We start from the raw sequence: 21,013 nt of genomic DNA, 5'->3' as shown, positions 1-21,013 counted from the left end.
CATGAGAATTCTTTATTCTATGTCCCAGATTTCATTTGTGCCTTTCTAGTATAGGCAAACAATGCTTCAATTAAGCACATCCCTAACTCTCCTCTTACTTGCTCTTCTCCCGCAGCCGGATTTGTTTACAGAGCAAGGAAATTCCAAATATGCAAACCGTAGCAATTATGTACTTCATTCATAATTACTAACAGGACTCCTACTTGAGAATTTTAACAGCCATGAATAAATTTTTTTTAAAACAAATCAGAACAAAAACTGCATGCAACAATTCATATCAGTCAGCCAGTTACTTTGGGTTCAATGTAGGCATAAATTAGAGCCCCCACTGTCCTACCTATAACTATGAAGTGCTACTTATTAGGAAATGTGACTCTCTTTTATGCTTCCATTTGGTCTTTTCTGTTTCATCTCAGATAGGCAGGAACACTGAAGTAGATCAGCTGCCAGTAAAGACAGAAGCTCTCTGAATGGATGTGCATTTGTACTCGTAGAGAATGAACAGCAGAAAACAAAAAGGCTTATCCTCTTTTGTGTCATGTGTTTGGCACACCAGTCGCATCACCCTGTACCAATAAATGCTATCCAACTCTGCCAGATGTGTCACTGAGGAGTGTACCAGCTTCTCTAACATTCCCCAAAGATGGCCCATTCCCCAGGTAGGGTGAATAAAGCCATTCTTTTTTCTTTTTCTTCTCCTTACAGGAATGAAGTACGTTATTTTTCCCATAAGAAGGGATATATCATAAGATGACAAAAATGCAGCAGTCATTTGAGAAGGTGATCTTCAGTCTCTGGGCATAATTATATAGATAAGATAAATAAAGCCATATAAATTAGGACTAACATTTGAAAAATTACAAAATCCTCCAAGCCTAAAGTCCTCTTTTGCACTGCAAGTTGTACTGTTTTTATGTATGGCTTGGTTAACCAGAATTTCAATTTTAGAAGACCCCGCTACTGTCCCAAATGGCATTCTCGCACATGACTAAATATAAATCAAACAACACAACAGACTCAGAAATCTGCACAAGAAGGAAAACGCCCTGAGTTCAAAATCCTCAGAATAAAATGGATGTACTACCTGTTTAAGTCACTAACTGCTGATCTCAACTGCTATAATATTAAGATGATATTGAAATTAAAAGAAATTAAACTGCTTACTCTGGCAATATCCTTATACTGAAATTCAATACAGTAACTTATATTTTACTGAACCAGTGTCTACAACACATTATTTCAGATACTATTATGATAGAGGACATTCCCAAGGGAATAGTCTTCAAATGGTACACTACTGAAAATCAAGATGATGAAGTGAGAAGAACAAGGAAAGGAAATACAAAATATGTACATAATATAATGTATGGTCAGCTTCGGATGTGTGTACTCCTTTGTCAGAGGAAGATGAAAGTATTCTATCCCCTTTTTATCTAGTTCATTCACCTCAAATGTGCGCACTTGAAAATTTGTATGCAGGAAACCTACAATCATTTGTTAACATTTTAACTATCTAAAAATAAGAAGCTTTTAGTATAGAAGCCACAAAAGAACAAGCCAATATAAGATAACGCGTAGTGTTCTAAACATCCAGCAACTATAAATAACTCTTCCTAATAATCAATGAGACAGTACACTATTGCCATTTTAAACACTATTGAATTCACATTTGTATTTGTAAATAACAAAAAATAATAAGTAACGTGTATTTACTATGTAAATAAAGCTTTCTGATAACTACATGTCTTCAGTAACTATGAAAGGGAATAGGGTAGGGTTTTTTTTTTCCCCTTTGTTTTTAAATGCTAGTCCTCTGTGGCTGCCACCTCAGAGACTCTGCAGCTAGCTGAAGAAGATTTGGCAAGAGTTTTGTTGCTAGAAAAAACAAAAAGGTTGCTCAAATAAAGAGATCAGAAGTCTGTTTCCAAGAAGCTGAAAGGCCACATCCTTTCTCTTTCCACTATTACTTCCTGCCACATTTTTTCTGTAAGTGATGGAAGATGGAAGTGATACAATGCCTCTTTGCACCCCTTAAGAATCTCCACAGAAGAAGAAAATTAGTCTAAAAATATCCACACTAGATAATCTCTTCTGACCTATAAATCAAGGGGAGACATCATGTCCACAGGAATGCTACAAAATACCACTATTTCTCAAATATGTTTGCATTATAAAGGATCTAGCAAAAGTATCCAGCAAATAAGTTTTCACAGAAAAAAAAAAAAGTACTCAAAATTTCTCTAGAATCTTTCAAAAACTCCTCTGTCTACCTAACTACGTTTAATTTATAAATTCATCAGGCAGCTCTTGCTATATAATAAAGCAAGTGAATTTCATGAGTTACCACGCAACAGCAATCACTAATGATTTGTAGGACACATATGTCTAGACATATTCCACTAAACTTATGCCACAAATAGGAAAAAAAAATGAGTAAATGACAATACGAATGGGGAAAATACAAATTAAAACAGACAAGAAGGCACAACAGTGCAATTTCTAAAAGGTCATTCATTATGAAAAACAGTTCAAAAAGAAAGCACATTTGATAGTTCCCTGACAAGAAGCCACATGCCAGGAAAATGCCACGACTGATAAGCAAGTACTCCTTAACCACGACAGAAAGACAAGAGTAACACTTCCAAACAGATTAAGCAACTACCTACGATATGACATGTGTGACCAGCAATCCAGAGCACCAGTGTTCAGTAATGAACATCTTAAGGAAACTAAAGTGGCACCCAGACCTTTACATACAAAAAAGACTGATGGGTATAATCTCAAAGTTTCTTATTGTGGATAACTTGTGTTTTCTAACATACTTCATTATATACACACACATATATGTTTTGTTATACACACAAATATACACACAATTATTCAAATGCACTTTCCTATCACCTATAGCATCTACAAAGTTCATAACAGAGTCAGTGTATACTCCCAAAATCCATCAAGAAAGTTGCCAAATCTTGTAAGAGGTAGGTTCCTAGAATAATAGAGTTTATCTTAGATTTGTTATCATTTGTCTTTAAAGATCTCTCAGTTTCCACTATGATTTTAAAACATATAAGAAAATGTATTTTAATGCCATAACATTATTTCATAACTTTAGCCACCACAGCTAACTCTGAAAGCCTTCTTGCATTTTACTAACGTAACAAATGCAAAAATTGCTCAATTAAAAATATAAAGCAACTAGTACAGAACATATCTGCCACTTTTTCTTAAAGCCTTAAACATAGTTAAAGGATAACTCTTACATATACTAGAAAAAAGAGTTATGGGTAAATTGACCTCCAAGGTTAATTATAATCACTTTAAACCTACCTGCTTACTTTTGCCTTCTGTATTTTTTATGACAATGAATATCAATTGCGGTCTCATTCATTAAAATGTCTGCAGTTTGTCATTCCTGATTGGTCTATGCTTATGAAAGTAGTGAAGATATTTCCCCCCATTTAAAATTGTCACAAACTTGCCTTAATGTAACTCATAAACTCAGTAGTAAGAGCATCCGATTCATCAAACTGGTTTCCTGTTTCTCTTGACTTATCATTGACAATCAAGTGAGAAGATCCCTGATGGAATCCCACTAATAATGACAATGAAAAAAAGATAGAAGAATGATTTCTGGTTCAGCTAAACATTTGTTACTCAACACAATTTAAGTGTATTAAATTATAGAGCTCAAAACCAAGCAAAGTTTAAATTCAAAGCATATTAAAAATCTCAAACAAGTTAAGACTTTTGCATTCTAAGGAGTGATGCCAATTAATTTCAAAGTTGTAATAAATCAATACCTTAGGCTCATAGAGCTGTAGATCAGAAACACCGCAATAGGCATTAATGGAGTCAGTTTTGAACTACACCAAATATGGCTTGCCAGTACAAGAACACAGCTGGACAGCAAGAGAGTATTTTAGGACATTCGGATGTCTCAGCCAGTGACTTGCAGTTTAATGCAACTTCAGAGTTGTTACACTATAACAAACACTCAAACTCTCAGCAGAACTCACACCAAATGATTCAGAGCCTTCAGAAGCTATGCCAATCTCTTCCTTACATATACTACTTCCAGGGGTATGAGACAGTAATAATTTTCTTCTCTGCTTGAAGTGGTCTGATCCTGTAACTTACCCTCTCCAGTGTGCCAATAAAGATTGTAGGCAGGATGTAAAGCTTTCACTATCTCACTTAGTATTCTACTAAATTCTGATGAGTATCTCAACTGAAGTTCATTTAATCTAGTATCTAACACTGGGGAAAGGCTGATCTCCTATGTATGCGGTTTCCATATGCAACTCACAGAGTTCACCCTGCCATTTAGCATTAGTATATGCAACCTTGGAGAAACATTGTTTATCAGTATGTAGATATAATTTAGAGAAATGTAAGTTACTTTAATAAAATTTAGATAAAATTATACTTTCTCTCAAAATCTAAAGAGATTTATTTTATTTCCAGGGGAAATGCTGACTTTGAATAATAAAGCTTTATATATGCACTAAGTCCAACTACAGAAATGGACTCTGCTTTTGTACAAGATTGATGCTGGTTGGGCTGTGATTTTTGCAAACTGAATTTACTCTTATACATAGAATTAGTGACAGAATTTCCCCATATTTAACTTCCACTTTTTTACATTCCAACCTTTTCTTGAGTTAGCATGGTGACCTGAATCTTCCTTTACAACCTGATCTTCTTCCACAATGTCCGACATTGGAACATTAAAGCTGATAGTATCTTCATCAGATGGCTAAGAAGAAAGAAGAGGAACACTGGTTTCAGCTCAAACCAAGACTGATGAAAACATACGTATTAAGAAGAGTGCTCACTAAAGAGCAGCAAACTAATATGGGAGAGGATAGCAGAGCATCTAACATGACCAAATCCTGCTGCAGTAAGGTGTAGTCATGCTGAATACATCCTCACAGTAGGCTTGCCAAGCAGCACAATTCATCTGTTGTCTTTTCCTGTCTTCCTCCCTGCACTAGTCCTCTCCTTGCAGTGACACCATTGCACTGTGCTGCTCTCTGCCTGCCTTCCTGGGACAGCTGCAAATAGGTGCTCCTTGAATATGAGCCAGCAGTGTGCCCAGGTGGCCAAGAAGGCCAATGGCATCCTGGCTTGTATCAGAAATAGCGTGGCCAGCAGGACTAGGGAAGTAATCGTTGCCCTGTACTTGGCACTGGTGTTGTGTATTCAGTTTTGGGCCCCTCACTACAAGAAGGACATCGAGGTGCTGGAGCGTGTCCAGAGAAGGGCAACAAAGCTGGTGAAGGGTCTAGAGCACAAGTCTTATGAGGAGCGGCTGAGGGAGCTGGGGTTGTTTAGTCTGGAGAAGAGAAGGCTGAGGGGAGACCTTATTGCTCTCTACAACTACCTGAAAGGAGGTTGTAGTGAGGTGGGGATTGGTCTCTTCTCCCAATTAACAAGTGATAGGACAAGAGGAAACGGCCTCAAGCTGTACCAGGGGAGGTTTAGATTGGCTATTAGGAAAAATTTCTTCACCAAAATGGTTATCAAGCATTGGAACAGGCTGCCCAGAGAAGTGGTTAAATCCCCATCCCTGGAGGTATTTAAAAGACGGGTAGATGTGGTGCTTAGGGACATGGTTTAGTGGTGGACTTGGCAGTGATAGGTTAACAGTTGGACTCGATGTTCTTAAGGGTCTTTTCCAACCTTAACGATTCTATGATGTCCTTCTTGGAGTGAGGGGCCCAAAACTGAACACAGTACTCGAGGTGTGGCCTCACCAGTGCCGAGTACAGGGGCACTATCACCTCCCTGGTCCTGCTGACCACACTATTCCTGATACAAGCCAGGATGCCATTGGCCTTCTTGGCCACCTGAGCACACTGTTGGCTCATGTTCAGGCGGCTGTCAACCAACACCCCCAGGTCCTTTTCCGCCAGACAGCTCTCCAGCCACTCCTCCCCCAGTTTCTTCATGAATAAACTGTATGTTATTAAATCCATGAATTCACTGGCTGTATTCTTCTGCTGAAAGAGAAAAAAATTCAAAAGGATATCCAGGGACTTGATAAAGCCTTATCAAAATGATGAAACTTTATAATGAAGTGAACTAGCATTGCAGTATTGTTTCTATTTGTCAATTTTTAAAATAAATTTTAAATTTTAAAATAATTTTATTTTAAAACAAAACAAATTAGTATCTCAAACAGAAAATAAACAAACCACTCTCCAAGTATTCTAAGCACAAAATTCATTAGTTCTTTTATACCTGAAACAATGACAATTAACAGCTAAAAAAAAAAAAAAAAAAAAGATATATGCAGAATATAAATTCATTCAGACAACCAAGGTTACAGTGAAGTTCCTTCTCTTTCAGGTTGTCTCATGTGACATTTAAGCACTAAATTTATTTATTCTAGTTCAAAGATTCATGTTTTGTTAATTTCACAACTCTAATTTGAAATTTTTACAGTAAAATGTTCTTATATGGATTATTACAAGTTCTGAATACTAAAACAGGTGAGATTTTTTTCTCAGCAGAGTAACACACACAGCTTTTAGGAAAGTATCTTGGAGTGTTGGTGTAAAAAAAGCCACGAGCCATTCAATTTGGAAAGAGAAAATCATTCCTTTAACAGGCTATGTGTCACTTTCAGGGCCTACAGAATTCTGCAACTGATTTTTCAGGTGTTTCCTGCCAGTATACTATGAAACAGAAACTATCCAAAGCAGCTTGCAATAATACAAAAGTATTGCTCCTTCATAGGTGAAATACTGTGTCTCACTTCCTTCATCCACAGTTTTATTTTTATTCAGCTGGCCACAGAAGATGACAATAGACATATAAGAATCAAAAATACCTAACATTATTCCAACACTGAATTCAGATGATGCATTTTAAAAGAACCTTCATATACACTTTTGCTGGTACTCATGTGTCACTCTTACGGGTAATAAAGCAGGGACGCCATCTGGATCTTAACAAGTACCCTGTTATTTTAATGAATTTTAACTAAGGAAAAAATAAGGCCAAAGGGAGGTGGAAAATAAATGAAAATGCTACACTGTTCCTAAAAGATGAGGTACGTGAGTGCATTACCTTAAAGCAGAATTTGCCTTCAAGTTGCTGCGATCAATTTTACAGCAACACTATAAGATATCTTTCACTTGAAATGCCCAAGATGAGCATAGCTCTGAAGAACTGACCCTGTAATGACCCTACCAGCAAGCCACACAAATATGTAAATTGTTCATTGCATAAAGTACTTCCTCCTATGTGTAGGGACCCAAAGCTAATTAGCGAGCTTCCTAAAAAATGCGTTAGTATTCAAACAAGTGATTCATTTAAGTTACCGTTTTTGTTACACAAATGCAAAATGACCTTGTAGTATTTTCTGTAAAAGAGCTGAAACTCAACAGCCACTTGCCTTCAGACTAAACTGTAGTTTGTTTTTATGTCTGATGTATTTATAAAAACCCTCCAAAAATGTGTTTTAATGATCACTTTATGACTGATCATCTAATGTTTATCTAATGTTTGGTATGTAGATTTCTGACTGTCATTAACAATGTATGTGAATCTGTATTTGCAACATGCTAATGTTGCTTGCGTAAGTCCCATGTATAACACAGGTATTAAAGGTCGCGTCAGAAGGAAAAGTGAGTGGTGAATTTACTACAAAATACATTTGGGATTACAGATCTCAGCATCTATTTTCTCCTTAATAGTAGAGCAGTAGTCAGGCGGGGATGGAATGAGTAAATAGTTCTCATATAAAAAGCCTTTGTGCTAATAAAAATGTATTGGTTCACTGTTGGTTGTCTTTAAAACAATTTTTTGCAGCATTCCTATTGCTACATTTTGATTACAGGAAAGACGATCTATTTTCTAAAGGTGTTATTTATAGCTGAAGAGGAAATTCTGGTATAACAGTTTCATTAACAAGCTAACTCAGCTTCAGGAAGTGTAAGAATGGCAAAACAATTGTAAGCGTCTCTGAATGGACGGCATGCTCCTACAACTAGAGGGTCATTAGAAGTCTGGCTAGAAATCACGATAATTCTGCTTCATTTCCATCTCGCAAGAAACTTGCTCAAATACTTGGAAATACCTGTGGGGTTTTAAGTGCCTTTGTATTAAAAAGACAAATCAGTGTGTAAGTGGATTCATTTTCAATCTGCTTTTTAGTAACTACGAATTCAGTATCTAAGCTTCATTCTTTATACATTTGTTTCAAAAGCAACAGAATCTCTTTTCCTCAAATGAGGAGAGAAACACTAAAGAATCAGTGTAAAATTATTTTAAGTAGCAAGAAGCCCGTTCTTTTATTGTGACCTGAATATTTCCCATTAGGTCAGACTACAAATTATTTGTACATTTCAGAAAGATCATCACTTAATTATTGCAAATTATTTACTTATTTATCATTATTTATTCAGTTCAACTCCAACTAGATTTAGTGCCCTGTTCAGCTAAGCAGTGCCTCAGAAAAAAGTCTAGGAAAGTCAGCAGTAGCTGCTAGGACAATGCTAGTCTCAGAAAGCCATCCTTTCTCTTCACTCAGTCAGACAACATAGTTCAGAAAAACTTCTGAAGGCTTATTTCCAGCACCGCCTAACTGCCAGAGCATGTAAATTCATAAAGATTTGCAAAGTTTCTGCAGTTCCTACACTACAGCAAACTGCCATAACCATGACACCACAGAACACACCGGGATTGGGCACGCTGAACTCCTGTTAATTCCCAAGAGGAAAGAGTCATCAGTCAGAGAGCTAAGAAGTGAGAAGCAGCCAGGCATGTAACCTGTTAGGACATTCACTTCACTAGAAAGAGCAGACGTGGATTCTGGTTTGGTCCTCATTCTCTAGATTATGTAAACTATCTGAAAACTGTAGTGAATTCTCACTATGGGTAGGTTGTTGACCATTTGTGAACAAGTATCTCACTGCCCTCTCCAGAAAGTGTACAGACAAAAAAAAAAAACAAACCCATCCCACTCTGCACCCCAAAAAAAACCCCAAACCCCAACATTCTCCTTTTATCTTTGTTTTAGCCATTTCTTAGCAAGAAATTCATGCCAAGGCTGTGGTTGCACAGTTTTGATGGCTAAAAACATATTCACATTGTTACCCAACTTAAAATATAGTCAAAATATGGGTGCAGAGGGAAGGGGAGCTGGACACAAAATTCAGGCAACTTACCTCTGTTGCCGACAAACGTTTATCGCCATTATCACTACCAACACCTGAATCTGAGTCCTTTTTACTTGGGTATATGTCATCAATGCTAGATGTGAATAAAAAAAAACAAACAAGCAAACAATAAAAAGCTATCATAGCATTTACCATTAGAATTCTGTCCTGGTTTCACTTAAATGAAAGCAAAATTCCAACCAGTCTTAATGGTAGAGGGTGAAATAGCCTAGGATGTTTAAAAACTACCCATCTGCGATCTGGTGACAGTACAAATAGACCAGATGGAATGGCTGGTTAGCCTAATGATTAACAAAACCAACAGAAATAATCTGCTATAAAGCTTGCTTTTTTCTATACACTAGGTAAAAACACTTAGTTACTAGCTAAGTAGCACAGGAGTCTGACTGAAGTCATTTAGCCATGGGAAAAGCAACTAAACTAGTTGAACTCAAACTGGAGTCAACTGATGTAATTGTAATCATTGATGCATTAAAAATGAACTCATATTTCCCTGCGGCTTGAAGTAGTTATTAGCACAGAAACCTGCTTTCGGTGCTTTAAAATAGACTTCGAAATTTAGGTTTTTAAGAAAATGACTGTAATAATGGCAACTGCTCTCTCTTCTAGTTTCATTACCTAGTATGACCTCTACTCATTTTGAAGTACACTATTAGATGCAATACACTCATCACCTAACTTTTTTTTTTAATATGCTTTATTATCCTCTCATTTGCAATCCTGAAAGCTGTAATCCTGAATTCAGATTGACACAGCAATTTAAAAAAGAACTTTATCAGTCTTCACATGAATAAGATATCTGATTAATCCTAATCTTAAATGATCTCTTATCAGTAAACACTAAGGATTTTGTGCAGAAACTGCATATGGAAATCCTAACCAGCTTATGCTTTTTCTTTAGAAGTGTGAAGTTATTCTCCAAAATAAATATTTGGTAATTATTATGTGATAGAGCATTAGGCTGTTAGTTACCAGCTGGTACCTACTCTGTACTATCCCCCTTACCCTAACCTGTATGATCCTATATGACCAAAATGTCATACAGGACATGATATTCCTGTCAATTTTCTTGTATACTAGAAGACCAAAACAGAAAATCAGTAGGTGTTTCCCAAATGGAAAACTTAACTCTTCATCCTGGATTCTTCCCACCTTTGGCATTTATCCAATAGAAATCCACAAAGGTGTCTCCACACATACATGGAGGAAAACAATTTGCTTGAAACTTTATCTAGATGACTGATAAGGAGATTCCAAAACAGGTTTTTTTTCCAGGGTGTTAGCAGCAACATCTCTGGTTTTAGTTACATCAACGGTTTGTTTTATTGAGTACTTATCTCCAAAAATAAGGCACTATCATACTTTCTCTGATTGATTATATTATACTTCCCATGTTAGCGAAGAAAGAGCTGGCTAAAAACTGGTTACCAATTAGCTATGGAGATTCTCATAAAAAGGAGCTGCTTCGTATCGAGTTCCTGTCCTTAAACGACCATACAAGATGCTATTTCCTAGATGTTTGATGTAAGACATTAAAGATTTTGTCTTTCATTTTGCTAACAAATTAGCACATTTCACTTTAAAAGAATTTCAACATTCATGTAGTTCTCTCTGCTGGATGGATAAGCCTCTGGATGAATAAAAAAAGCTTAAAACAACTATGCAGTGAATGTATAACAACATATAAATCACAAAACACAAGAAATTAAGACATTTAATGTGTTAATAGATTTACAAGAAAGTTCCAACAATTAATGATACTACCATCTCCATTATTTTCAATATATTCCAGTAGTCTACTAGTAAGAGGTCAGATTTAAACTAAGGTTCACTTTTAAGCTCTTTCCTAATGTGCTGCTAACTTTACAGAAGTGATTGTTAAATACATTTTGTTCTAAACTCTTACAGGGATTTCACTAGAATAAAACAAATTACAGCAAAACAAATCTATGTTCAAAAAAGTACACTCTGAAGAGCATCTAAACAAATGAAACTCTGGAAGCTAAAGATATAAATATATTTATTTCACTTTGTTCATAAGTTATTACATAAAAAAAACTAAGTGAGATTTTCATACATACCTTTCTTCCACAGGTTGTGGCAAATGCTGTTGTTCTATGGCATTAAGATACAGTGAGTCTGCTGTTTTAATCTGACAGGCCTGTACAGTCAGATATTTGAATATATGCACCTTACCCTTTGTACAAATCTGTTAGACAAGAAAAATCTGTTAGATTTATAACTAGAATGAAAGAAATAATTTATTCCAAATGTCACTTAGCATAAAACTCCCTGAAAACCAACTCATATCATCACAATAGATATCATGTAAAGGAAAATTGATTTTATTCAATTTTTTTTAAATTACTAAGAACTACTTCCATTACCCAATCAATTTTCTGCGTGTACTAGTATATAAATACGCTCAGAGAGTAAAACAAAAAAATAGAAAAGAATGTATTCTATTTAAAAAAAAATCCAAATGAGCTTTTCACTCAAAAAGAATTACAATAAAAAATATCGTATGGCCTATTACTAACCATAAACTGAATAAATATTTTCCAACATTTGTCAGTAATGACATTTCATTAACCAGCATGTCTTTTATACTCTTAGTCATGTTGGTTTTACCAGTGTGATGATGCATTTCACCTGCATTTTAGAAATTTTTTTCTTTAACTGCACACTTCTAGCTCAAGTGCTTGCTGAAACTTGCTCTGTATTTTTTTGAGTTTAGTAGCCGCATCACCATTGGTTATGAAAAACATTTCTCCAATGTAATAAAAACTCTCAAGTATTTCAACAGCTGTTGACCTAGAACAACTGTAGCTTTCAGAGATGTATAGTTCGAATCTACTGTCCAGTAAGTCAACAACAAGGCAGTTGTCCTTAAGGAGCAAGCACAGGTTCCATTCATTTATTATCATCACTTCTCAGCATGGCCTACAGCTCAGACCAGGAGTTTGATTTCCTTGTGTATCACAATCTATAAACTTCCACTATGAAGTAAAACAAATTTCACATGGATTACCTTCTAGACCATCTGCATATTTTTTAAGTTAAGAGTAAATCACTGTAGAGCCTTCTAGAACTGGGTTCTTATTAACAGAGAGAAAATTTATCCAGGAAGTTTCTCAATTCTCCTTTTCAAAATTATATACATATTCCAACATTAAGTTTCATATGCAGATAGGAATGATAAAAATAAACAGGTAGCTAAGTGAATGGAAATCTTCTAGACTCACATTGGTTCAAGTGGTGCACAGACATACACTGAACATAGCATACTTTCTGTATCTTATTTATACATCAACAACTAATGTTTGTGATGACTGATGTTCAGAAGCCTGCAATTGCAGAAGGTGACATTTTATAAGCTATAATTTGTTATCGTCCACCCAATATTAAGCCACAATTTAAATGATAGCTGTTACTTACTTGTGCTGGTGGAGACTGCAAAGGATTGTTCTCAAGCAGTAATACTTGTAACTGCACCATCTTTCTAAAACAAATTGGAATCATAAGCACTTTATTGCAGGAAAAGTCGAACTTTACCAAGGGAAGCTGTACTAGTTCTAAAAGTAACAAAAAAGAGAGACTGTGTTATACCTGTATTTATTTTTGCCGTAAAATAATGAAATATTTCTGAATAAACCTTCTTTTGCATTCAGGAAAAATACAAACCCAGGCAGGAACATCATCAACATTTACTCCATGCTATACTGGGAAATGAAAAGAGTGTTATTGTTATACAAGTGACAATAAATGATAAAATAAATACTTTGAAATATTTTTTTCCCTGAAACTCAGCTGACAGTTCCCACACTGCGTTCAAAGGTAAGTACTTGTGCAACTTAAAAGATGCCTAGAATCATAAAGATAATTCAATAAAAAAACCTCACGCAGTGAGTACCACTGAATGTTATATTCTGCAAACTCAAATGGAATAAATCTGAACACAAAGTAATTACTGCTTTTTAATCATATTTACTTACATGATGCTAATAAAAAGAACTACCGTAAAGGTATTAGGATTTTTTGTTTGGTTGTTTTTTTTTTTTTACCTTGGGGTAAAACTTCGAGGTAATTTCTTCTGACATTCAGTTCTTTTAAAGATTTCAGCTGGCCTATCTGCTGTGGCAAAGTCGTGATTTCATTACAGCTGACATCCTACAGCAAAACAGTAATAACAGAAATAATGAACTTTTGGCTCATAAATATTAAGTAATACAGATGTGAAATGGTAGCTAATTTGCTATTATCATTGTAACATTTTATTAACCTGAAAACATGCAACCATCTACGTCCTGTCTTCACAATGCAAAACTAGATACATGAGAAAACGTTTACGCATTACTTAAAACCCAGAGCGAATTCTTATTTGGAGAACAAGTTAATTTTGAAAGTTAATTTAATTTCTATAGAAACATTCAAAACCATTTGCTTAAGATGTTCTACCTTTTTGTTCTTAACTTTTATTCATATGAAGAACTCAGTACTATGATTATATAACCAACAAATGTTTGGATGAAATGTAAAACTGCTAGTGTGTGGAGCTGATTTTTTTAAAAAGGTTCTTGTTCTTCTGGAGGGAATATTTACGCAAAATTAAAAGAAAAAAGAGAGAAAACAGAAGTAGCATTCTGTAATGATGCTCAGGAAAGGCATATATTTGATTATCACATCACATAGTAGGCCATAATAAAATAGGACCGGTATTGTTTAGTATTATACAGATATGCAACATATTATTTTAAAAGGTACTTCTTAACTGCCTAGACAGGTTCTAAGTAGGTCTGATTTTGACAACTAAATACAACTGGTTTAATAATCTGGATGAAATTGGAACCCATCCTCATTTCAGCATTCCTAAAGGAGTAACTACTGTAAAGTTGAGTTGAAAGTATAGGGTCTGGCTATACTGAGCATAATTTCAAGCAACAAGTTTATATACAGTAGTATTACTGTAATAAATATTATACATTAACACTACTGCTAACAAGAAACTACTACAAATGTGCACTAAAGATCAACTTCTTGGATTAGGTCAGTCTAAAATGAGAGAGTTTTCAGATACTAGCTATCATTTTTACTGCCAAACCGTCTATAGTCAATGTGAAATCAAAAGGACATTTGAAACCTCTGCTTACAACCCAGGCAACCTGTAAATTTGAGTAATGTCCCAATTATGCTTCCATTTCTGTGTTAAAAAACGGAAATGGTATTTCATAGTATGAGAGCTAAGTGGGGCAATGCCAAATTTTCCTGAACAGCCAATGGAATACTTTTAGGACATTCACTCCCACTCTCTTGATTGTTTCATATGGATTTATACAGTATCTGGGAGCTCTTAAGACTACAAAATTTCTAAAAGTCAGTCAGATTCCCAAGTCATCTCTTTGAAGATAGTTGCTTTAATACTAGTCAAAAGCTTTACATTAACTCTCTATCTTCAAGCCTCTATCTAGTTAACAAGAAACGATAGTAAAAGCAAAACGATCTGGCAATGCTGCTCGCTGTATCAGACAAGTTTCTTCTTGTAACAGACTCTCACTGCTGCCAAAGCATCCCTCCCTTGTCAAAACACAGTCAGGAAATTATTTTAGCTTTTAGACAAGGAAATTAAAAATCTCAGTTAATGAGTGCATCTTTTGCCCAAGTTGCCACAAAGTATGGTTAATTGCACTGTTCCCAGAGCATTTATTTTTAAAGCTTTACTGTCCTATTTTTTAATTTACAGACTTCAAACAACTTCATAATTAGATACTCAATTTTTAGAGCACAGAATTTAAATTTAAAGTCACCTTGGGGCAGAGAAACTCCAGACCAAGTATACTTATGCACACCCATCAGAACAAGTCAGGGAAAGAGACAGAGAATTCTGAAGGAAGCGGCGGGGGGGAGAGCCTGGCAGCGTGTAGGCTCAAAAACAAAGCCTACTTACAACCTTTCAAAACATCCTCAATAAGACTGATCTGTTGTGACAGCATGTCAGCATTTACAAGATCTCTGGAGACAATAGTATCCTTTATCCTACTAAACACTGCAATCCAACATTTTTTTTTTAATTACTTTGTTTGAATAGCCATGGAAAATAAAGACCTATAACATTATTTCTAGTTATACATATGGTCTTGCCTATTATTAGAATTCATGAGTGTGTATGTGACAGAGACTGTGTTTATCCTTCCCATTACTTTGGCAGTAATGGAAGCAATACTAAAGTCAAATGCCTATGGTTTTCCGGCTAATAATTTTTTAAAGGAACTAGATAACCAGCAGTTTGGAACTTTGCTTCAGGGACATCTTCAGACAACTGAAATGAAGTCCAAACACCTACTCAGGTTCCAGGGGCTAGTGTTTGCTGAAGGTCAGACTTTCTGCATTAATTCTATTTCATCCTGCCATGACAACACAGACACAACTTCTCAAGATTAGAGAAATGCAAAGCGTATTTAAATTGCACATTGAGTTCTGTGGCATGAAGCTCAATGGCGTGAAAACAAATAAAAAACATCAACATTTTTCTTTTGTTTATGGTAAAGTTTAAATGGTCTTAAGCCAATAAAATTCAGCATAATATAAACATAAAAGCAAATACGGTACTCTGGCTCCATATTACCATATTTATTGAAACACAGGACTTTATCCAAACCATCCAAATTGAGGTAAACTTCCTCCTTACATCCATTTTAAAACTCGGGACTCCTGACTGAGCTCTTATTCCTAAAAAGCACATGGATTCTGTCAGAGCTTGTGACACACAAGCCATACTGAATGGTAAAAAGAAGTTACATGGTGCATGAGCACATGGAAACAGAAGGCAGCAGGTCCGACTTGGTCAGTCTGCTGGCCCAGATTAGATAAACGAGGGACCTAAATTCCAGCTGAGAGACTTAAAGGCTTCCAACATGAGACAGGAGCGTCCCAAAGATGGAGAAGGCTGTTCCCTGAAGAAGGCAGAAGTGCAATGCTGCCTGATAGGATGGAAAACAGAATTTTACTGTACATCTGATAGCTTTGGGTGCAATTAATGAGTTAAGTCTGCCCAATTACTTTTCTTTGATGGAAAGTAAGGTTCAGATTGTCTTCACACCAGTTTTGCACTCATCCTCCTGGCTGACAGTAGAGGTATGATCGAGTTATGCAGCGGCAAATAAAAGTAAGTTTCCCAACCAAATTTTGCAAATAATTCTAATATATCCTGCAGGTAGAATAATTTATAAGTTATTTTGAAGCCTGTAAGATAGCTGTCACATCTATATAACCCAGAACCCTAAAATTTAAAAGAATACCTGAAAAATTACAGCATGTAATATCTAAGCCATTCTATGCTATAAATATGAAATTTATATAAATATACATGTAGTAGAAAAAGAATCACCTACCCCATTTTGGAGGTGAGAGGGAAGAAAGTAGTTAGTTGGAAAGATCTGACCTAATTTGCAGCAAACTATGCTTGTGTCATTCAAGAGTGACTACAGAGGTAAAATTTGTTTGATAACAACCAAAAAAACCCCACAGATTTTACTGCATGCAGCCTGTGAAAAGCTGTAAAACACTCTGCAAACCTGAGGGTGCTTGGCAAAGTCCTGGTAATACAAGAATTGAATGCAGTCAGGTGGCATCTGTCACTTCCCAGGACCGATCCCCTGGGCCAGCTCAGCACCAGCACTGCGAATGTCCCAAAACAACAGCACGCCCTGCCAGAGGGCTGGGCGGTGGTATCGCTTGAAGGCCACATGCTGTTCAGGCTGACATCGCTCTCACACAGCTGAATGTTTTGTGCAACAACAGCAGCATGACTTAATCTTTATTTTTTTTTCCTTTTTTTTTTTTTTTACTCATTTTAGAACAATGATCACCTTATTATCTAAACTGCATTATATTATATATGCCAATACAGATGCTGGCTCTCAATCCTACCACTATTTGCTTCTCCCAATACATCACAGTTTAGTCATTTCCAGCTAAATAATGCAACTCATCTCACTGGAAATATACCAAACACTTCGGTGGCATCAAACCAAGTAATCAGGTCATCTGAACAGAACCATGCTCAATTTAACAAAAACTTGTTATTCACTCCCCCCCGCCCTTCTATCGCAAAGAACTAGCATCAGACCTTCTTCAGCTTTCATAATTCTTCCAGGCTACCAAATTGACATGTTGCTATAGCCTCTCATTTGAAATATTTTTAGAGCAGGAATTGTTGTGTTCATGACAAGAGTAACACCGAAATTATATTGTAACTGGAAAGCGATATGAAAATCCAGTATTCCAGAAGTTAATCCAAACATATGATTTGTTTTAAAAAAACAAACAAACCAACCCTATCTCCTTTGAATATAAGCTACATTGATTTTCAAGCTTTTTAGTTTTTAACTTTTCAAACATCTCAAATAAGGATAAGGGCTACTATTAAACTAAATACAAACTCTTACTAACCAATGAAACGCTTCCAGCATCAGCAATGCTAGTTCACCTTACTGGGAGGGTTCAAACTTGAAATTGGAGGGGAAATTAGATACAAAAGCACTTCAGCAGCTCTTACTGAAAATATTGTCACAGGCCTCAGTTAACACAAATAAAATGAGTGATTTTGACCAGACAGAATCAGGACAAGTCTTTCAATTATTTCATGAGCCCCTCACCACTATGCTAGGCTACATTTAAACTAGGAGCAATCAAGAGCTAACAGGTTCCAAACTTTGTTTATTATCTATTCAGTCATTCTAACCCCTAAATTAGGATGTGTTTAATACTGTTCAACTTTAATTATATATAGAACTGGAACCATAATCTTTTATTGAATCTATTTTAAGCACAATAGAAACAATACTATAGCCTAACACATTTTTTTTTTAAGGTTAATTAAATCAAAACCATTTCAGTAACCTAATTAAACCCAAACCCACACACACAAATAAACTATTTGATAAGATAAATTAATAATGCTCACCAAACAAAACAAAACAAACTTGGTAGTCTTTAGCTCAGGTATTACCCAGAAAGGAAAAGGTAACTACCCCCCAATCCTCACCAATAGCTAGATCACTTGTAATAATAGAATAGAAGCCTGATACCACAGGATGCTGTACAAAAAGAATACTAGAAGAAAAAAAGCCCCATAGTTGCCACTCCACAAATGAAGAACCAGTAACAGGACTGGGGCCTAAAGCAAGGTCAGCTCAATTTCTGGAACATAATTTAGTGGACAGTAATTTACTGTTATAAAAATAATAATATGATAAGCAGGCACTTTCAGATACCGAAAAGACGTGCAAGACAAACGCAGTCAATGGAGATATCAGCAGTTGGAAAAAAGTTCAAATATCATTGTTTTACTATGCATAAATTAGCAGTGTAAAAATGTAGCTTATTTGTCAATTTGTATTGTAAGAGGTCAAGGTGAACAGAAATAACCAGACCACCTAATGCCTATGCTACAGAGAATTCAGAGTCTCAGCCTACAATACACAAAAGAGGAAGATAAAGGGAGAGAAAGGGAAGCATTCTTTTATATACATTTTCCACATGCAAACTTCAAAAAAACATGTGCAATTAAATTAATTTTAAGTTAAGGTACAAAATAATTTTTGCCTTTTCACATTCTTGTTTATTAGGCAATATATTATGGATGATCTACTGCTTGCAGAAACAGTAGTCAAGTGGACAGCTTTGAAAACAAGAGGAATATAATCGTTTTGTAAATCTGTTTAGATGGGTGTTCCAGGAAAGGAAGGTTGCATGATAAAAACAGTGAAATAAAATGAAAATAGACTGAGAAGACCAGTATCACTAGTGGAATGCAATGAGGTAAGCAGAGAGTAATAACAGAGAGAAAGGAAGCAGAAGGGGAGGGCACTACAGTGGGGCATACAGCTTTGCAGAGGCTGATGCCAGGGCTAGGGCCTTGAGACAGCAAAACAGGGAGCCAGCGCAAGTGGTGGGTATAAGTGGTAAAGATGATGAACTTAGAAGCTGAGTTTTGAACGAACCAAGGGCAGTGACATTGTTTAGAAGGGTCCTGAAGAACATAAAGGAAACTGATACTGTGTTACTACCCAACACACTTGAGAAGTTAATTTTTTAACCTGCATTATAGTATTAGGCATTTGTCCAAATAGATTTGCAAAGTGAATTTTACTGTTTCTAGTTAAATACAAACGAAGCCAAAATATAAAAAATAAAAAAAGATGAGTAACATACCAGTTCCATTAACTGTTTTAGCTGACCTATCTCTTCCGGAAGGGAACCTAGCTTATTGTTACTTGCAATTAAGACTTTTAGAGGAAGACCACACAGGCAAGCTGGCAAAGAAGAAAGCTGATTTCGACTGCAACAAAACAAAACAAAACAAAAAACCATCATTAAAAACACCAGTGACATTCTACTGCATACTGAGAGTTGTAAAATTCCTTCATTTTGATGGGTCAGATTTTATGCAGATAGAATTTAATTTTTCGAATGGCAATCATTAAGAAAACACTTGCACATCAAAAATATCTGCATTATTGACTAAACAGTAGTGGGGAATATTACCACTCTGGAAAAAATGCATTATATCAGTTTAATAATATTGTAACAAGTCTGGTTGTCACCTAGAACAGCCAGCTGTTTTTCCCTTCCTAATCAATACAAGAAAGTCAGCTGAGACAGTATTTTGCAAGTATTTAAACATTCCTATGTTTTTTTGTGGCAGTATAGTGAATGTCTTTTCTTCCAACTGAAAGACAAATAAATAAATTACAGATAAAACAGTTTTCTCAATTACTTTAAAGCACACTTATAGTTGAAGATTACTCGGTACTTGTTGTTCTACGATGCTATGATATTAACCCAGGTAAATACAGCGAAAAACTCTGTGACCATCAATGGTTCATTTCTTTCCAAGACTCATACTGACTGATTTTATCTCTGTATCTTACTTTTTCCTAAAATTGATAAAAATAGTTTTTTTAAGTGACTGACATGTCACTTTATTCTTCATACCATATTTCTGGGGGAAGAAAAAAAAGTGAGCAGAAGATTTTCATGAAGAGGAGTTGCAAGGAAAGGCAAAATTTGGTAGAAAACTTTCAAAAGATTTAGGTTCTCATTCTAGTAACAATTACTCAAGAAGCTAGAACTTAAAGATGACAAATGCCATGACTCCAGATGATTAAAAATAATAATTTCTTGTGATTTGTAGATCAATTCCCAGAAGAAACTTTAAGCTAAACAGAATAACATATTAACTACTGTCTTTCCTAGAATATTTGAAGGTTTTCTTAAAATATAACTTTTTCTTTTTTATAGGCATTAACCTGTAGGAAAACAATGAACAGTAACTTAAAGTGGCACCCTAGTAAGAACCATTTTATTTAGCTTCTACATGACTGTTAAGGCTCCAGAGAACAAATATGCATGACTGAACTCTGAAAACAGACGGCAAAAATCATCCTGTGTAATTTCAGTAACAGTTGCAACATTGAATTGAAACAAAAGGAAACAAAAATCAAAATTTCTCAAGTCTCGAAACATTTCTTCTTCAACTGCCAGGCCAGTGGTCTGCTACAAAACCTCATATGAAGACATATATTCATGCTCCACAGTCTCAAAATGTTTTACAAAACAAACTGTCATCATCTCTCTCTTACACAGGCTAGGAGACAGACAGGTATCAAATAACAAACCCAAGGATTTTAAAAATGAGAAATCCAACTACTAACCAGTAGTAGCTGAAAAAAAGAATCAATGCTTATTGTGGAGTCAAGATTCACAATTCCAGCATCTTTACAGAAGACCAAGACATAACTTATTCTAAAAAAATAAGTAGA

At 35.5% G+C, this 21,013-nt stretch overlaps 1 protein-coding gene across 4 annotated transcripts in view; it reads right to left on the bottom strand.

Moving 5' to 3' along the window:
• The window catches only part of LRCH1 (leucine rich repeats and calponin homology domain containing 1), a 135,399-nt gene that overhangs the window by 45,101 nt on the left and 69,285 nt on the right, over positions 1-21,013 (bottom strand). For all 4 annotated transcript variants that reach the window (XR_015704702.1, XR_015704703.1, XM_087757321.1 and 1 more), the window contains exons 3-9: positions 19,404-19,530; positions 13,256-13,361; positions 12,630-12,766; positions 11,273-11,400; positions 9,180-9,264; positions 4,654-4,759; positions 3,483-3,595 (exon numbers count right to left, since the gene is read on the bottom strand). Coding sequence is in view for 2 of the 4 variants with exons in the window: in XM_087757321.1 (XP_087613447.1) it covers positions 3,483-3,595; positions 4,654-4,759; positions 9,180-9,264; positions 11,273-11,400; positions 12,630-12,766; positions 13,256-13,361; positions 19,404-19,530 (802 nt within the window). In the remaining 2 variants the exon portion in view is untranslated. The remainder of the gene's footprint in view (positions 1-3,482; positions 3,596-4,653; positions 4,760-9,179; positions 9,265-11,272; positions 11,401-12,629; positions 12,767-13,255; positions 13,362-19,403; positions 19,531-21,013) is intronic.

Source organism: Nipponia nippon, unplaced genomic scaffold (assembly GCF_047370975.1).
Source record: "Nipponia nippon isolate SJK-2023a ecotype South Korea unplaced genomic scaffold, ASM4737097v1 scaffold_2, whole genome shotgun sequence".
Taxonomy (NCBI): domain Eukaryota; kingdom Metazoa; phylum Chordata; class Aves; order Pelecaniformes; family Threskiornithidae; genus Nipponia; species Nipponia nippon.
The sequence above is the reverse complement of the archived record's forward strand: the minus strand, read 5'-3'. Positions and strand labels throughout refer to the sequence as shown.